The sequence below is a fragment of the Octopus bimaculoides genome, chromosome 18, assembly GCF_001194135.2.
Source record: "Octopus bimaculoides isolate UCB-OBI-ISO-001 chromosome 18, ASM119413v2, whole genome shotgun sequence".
Classification (NCBI taxonomy): Eukaryota; Metazoa; Mollusca; class Cephalopoda; order Octopoda; family Octopodidae; genus Octopus; species Octopus bimaculoides.
The window spans coordinates 2,919,392-2,923,533 of NC_068998.1; the positions used below are offsets into that span (position 1 = coordinate 2,919,392).

Here is a 4,142-nt window from a genome sequence, read left to right on the forward strand (position 1 = left end):
CTTTATATTCTGAGTTCGGATTCTGCCAACGTCGACTTTGCCTTTCATTCTTTCAGGGTCGAAAAAATTAGTAGCAGTTGAACACTGGGTCGATGTAATCAACTTACCCCTGCCCCCAGAATTGCTTACCTTGTACCAAAATTTGAAATCATTTTGGATCTCTCTCTCTTTTGCTCTCTCTCTCTCTCTCTCTCTCACACTCACTGTTTTCTCTCTCTCTCTCACTGTTTTCTCTCTCTCTCTCTTTTTAGCTCCTTCTATCTGTTTGGCTCTCTCCTTGAATTAACACCTTTTTTCAGCATTTATATATTTAAATTCCTTCTTTAATGACAGATATTTCTGTGTAATTATTTCTCTAGATCCGCAGCAAAATGCAGCAAAGGTATCCAGGTGATGTTTGGCGTGTGCATCGAGCCATTTGTGTTGGTTGTAATTAAAGTGCAGCGTGGCCCCTATTACGCAGACATGTGCTCTCTGAAAGTCCGTCCTCTAATACACTGTCAGATCTGTGAAGAGAGAGCTTTTTGTCCTGAAATGAGGGCAAGTGTTGGTAAGTATCTTCATTATTTATCGTGTCTGTCTCTGTATGTGTAGATGTGTGTGGACAAGGTATTTTGTTTCTGTACTGTAAGAAAGGGAAGGCACTGAAACCTTATCGATTTATATAACTATAAGGGCTTGGACCCTAACAAACCATCCAACTCATGTTAGCATGGTAGATGGACTAACTCATCCCATCACAGGTACCCATTACAAGTCTTGGGCCCCAATGAATTGTGCAACATATGCTGGCAGGGATATCTATCTGCCCTGCCAGCATATGACTGGCTTACCCTATGGCTGGGGCCACCTAGTGAAGCCACCCCATTACTACTTTGTCCCCTCTCCTCCACACAAACCCCTGATATTACTCCCCACCCTCCTCTGTCGCCTTTATTCCCACTCCCAACACTGTTCCCTTTCTTATTCTCTCCATTATCACCCTTTCACAAAATCTATTCCTTCTCATTTTGCTGCACCAAACTCCATGTCTGATTTGGCAGGGTTTCTATGGCTGGATGCCCTTCCTAATGCCAACCATTTTACAGTGGGTGCTGGGTGCTTTCATGTTGCACTATACAGGCACTTTTATGTGGCACCACACAGACTCTTTTTCATGGCTTTGCATGGGTACTTTTTACATGGCACCAGTACAAGACCCTTGTAGGTCAGTCCACATTACCGGGGTGGTGCCCCACCCACTGTTTTGTTTATTTATTTATTTAAATTAAATTAAATTCAATTCGATTTTTGTTTTGTAGCAAACCTCTATGATCTTCTTCCGTGTGATTGTCAATCAGAAAATCCTGGTAAAACGGCATTAAAACTTGGTCCCATGTGGTAAGCACATATTCAAACTCTCTTTGGGGGTTCTTTGCAGTTCCATGAGGGACTTATCTCTGATTGTGAAACAAAGTGGTCCTTACTATAAAGGGGTCTGATTGTAATACAAGCTGGTCCTTATTGTATTGAAGAAGTTTCTTTGTATAACAAAATTAGTCCCTATAGTCTTCAGATCACTTTAAGTGGTCCCTATTGAGATCACCCAAGGGGTCAATAGTAATGACTAAGCACTTCCCCACAAAATAGCTGACCATGAGTCTAAATCCATTATATCCAGCCTTTACATTCTGAGTTCAAATCCTGCTCTGATCAGTTTTGCATTTCATCTCTCCAGTGTCAATAAAATAAAGCGATGGTCATGTACTCTGGTACCCTCAAAAGTATGGGCCTTGTGCCTAAATTAGAATCCATCATTGTTTTGTTTATGGTTAAGGTTGCGAGCTGGCAGAATCGGTAACATGCTGGACGAAATGTTTAGCAACATTAGTGGGGCTCCGAAAGGGGTCTTAGGGAGTAGCGTCCCTGCTTTCCTGTGTTAGCTTTCGATCACATTTCTTAAAAATCATGGTAGAGACCTTGGTCTCAGGACCACTCATGCCTAGAAACTAAAGAAAGCAAGGGCATGCTCCCTGTAGAAAATCCAGCTCCAAAAAATCCTCATGATAGCAAAGGAGAACGGGCACCAACCAGCCCAAAGGATGGGGTGGGCTGCACCTACCTACTTCAGTTGCTATGGCATTGAGGTAGATCCAGCCATCCCTGTTAACGGGGACAAAACTCAGATTTAAAACACTCGATGATGATGATGATGACGATGATGATGATCCATCTCTACATTCCGGTAAAGTTGACTTTGCCTTTCATCCTTTAGGGTTCAATGAAATAAGTACCAGTCATGTACTGGGGTCGAAGTAATTGACTATCCACCCTGCCCCACAACACTTCACCCCACCCCAAATTTCAGGCCTTGTGCCTATAGTAGAAAAGATTGTTACACATAATGCTAATGTTTCCATACCTTTCTTGTTGCAGGTGTGATAACATATTCAATGCCAAGTTTATAGAACAGATGATATCAGTTGCTAGAGATATGAAACTCAGTGAGCGCCTTGAGGCCCAACTTTGTTCAATTTTTAATGAATGCATTTGCAGTTCAAGCCCTGTAGATTCCAGTTCGTCTTCAAAGAATTGCCAGTCTTCGTTCACCTCGTCGTCTTCACCATCACCGTCACATTCTGTCTTGTTGTCCTACCCTTCACTGTCCGCTCAGCAGCACAACGAGAGGTCAGCCCTGAATAGTTTGAAACGCAAGACTTCGTCATCGGCACCTGCGGCCTCTTTGCTGTCCTCGTCAAGCACCTCACTCTCTAGGACTGTGTCCGGCAACCCCATTGATAACAACATAGATACCAACAGCAACAACAACAACAAGAATAATAATAATAATAATAATAATGAAAATGATAAAAATACTACCACAACTACTACTGCTGCTACTGCTGCTGCTTCAGTTGATGTGGGCCCAGCAACATCTGAGAATTCAGCAATGGGAAATGGTGATGGTGCTGTTGTCGATGCCAATGCAAGTGAAGTGACGGCCAACATGAAGGGTGCTGTGTCTGTTACTGTCGTGTCAACGTCTTCAGATCCCCACGGCAACTTGAAAATGGACTTCACTGTAGACAGGAGTGCAAGAAATAGTCAGAATCTCACCAATGAACCCCCTATAAAGAGGATTTGCCTTCCTGATCCTGACCCTAGCCCTGTACTGGCAATGCCACCCTTTTTCTATAACATTCACAAACGCAAGTTTAAAGGTGTTTTCCTCCCCAAGTAAGTTGAAAATCTCTCTCTAATTATTTTGTTGTATGTTGGATGGGGTTGTTATGTCTGACCCGGGTTCACAGCAAGAACCTGGCAAAACCAAGTAAAAAAACAAACAAACAAAATATTCTCAGTAATTACGTTAATTAGATGATTGTCTGCATGGATGTGGCTGTGTGGTTAAGAAGTTTGCTTCACAGTCATATGGTTCTGGGTCCAATCCTGTTGTGCAGCACTTTGGACAAGTGTCTTCTACTATAGTCCTGGGCTGACCAAAGCCTTGTGTGTGGATTTGGTAGACAGAAACTGAAAGAAGCCCGTCATGTATGTGAATGAATATGAATAAATATATACAGGAGTGGCTGTTGGGTAAGTAGCATGCTTCTCAACCACATGGTTCTGGGTTCAGTCCCACTGCGTGACACCTTGGGCAAGTGCTTCTACTATAGCCTTGGGCTGAACAAAGCCTTGTCAGTGGATTTGGTAGACGGTTACAAGCAAATCTGTGGTATTGAGCAGAATATTTCCTGTAGATCCATTTTTTTAATACCAAGCCTATAACATATTATTATTGTACACTTTTTGTTTTATTTTGTTTTGTTTTTTTTAATCCTTTCTTTTTTTTTTTCCTGTTTTCTTGAAGATTGTCCAAGATGGTTTATCTGCTCCAAAGTGAGGGCTTCCGAGCTAGTCGCACTCTATTTGACACCTATGGCATCCGAACTAATGCCAACCAGAAAGAAATCTACAGGACTTTGTTGAAGTATTGTAAACAAGAGCCTTAATAATAACAACAACAACAATAACAACAACAACAAAAACAACAACAATAATAATAATAATGAAAATGTTGATGATGATGATGGGGATGATAATGATTTCTAATAAAGATGATGACAATAATAATAACAATAATATTAATAATAGTAATAATA

General features: G+C 41.4%; 1 protein-coding gene across 1 annotated transcript in view; it reads left to right on the forward strand.

Moving 5' to 3' along the window:
- The window catches only part of LOC106871440 (TRMT1-like protein), a 13,093-nt gene extending 8,968 nt beyond the window's left edge, over positions 1-4,125 (forward strand). The window contains exons 5-8 of the mRNA XM_014917906.2: positions 360-550; positions 1,302-1,380; positions 2,416-3,216; positions 3,851-4,125. Of these exons, the coding sequence (XP_014773392.1) occupies positions 360-550; positions 1,302-1,380; positions 2,416-3,216; positions 3,851-3,992 (1,213 nt within the window). The 3' untranslated portion in view covers positions 3,993-4,125. The remainder of the gene's footprint in view (positions 1-359; positions 551-1,301; positions 1,381-2,415; positions 3,217-3,850) is intronic.
- Positions 4,126-4,142: the final 17 nt, after the last annotated feature.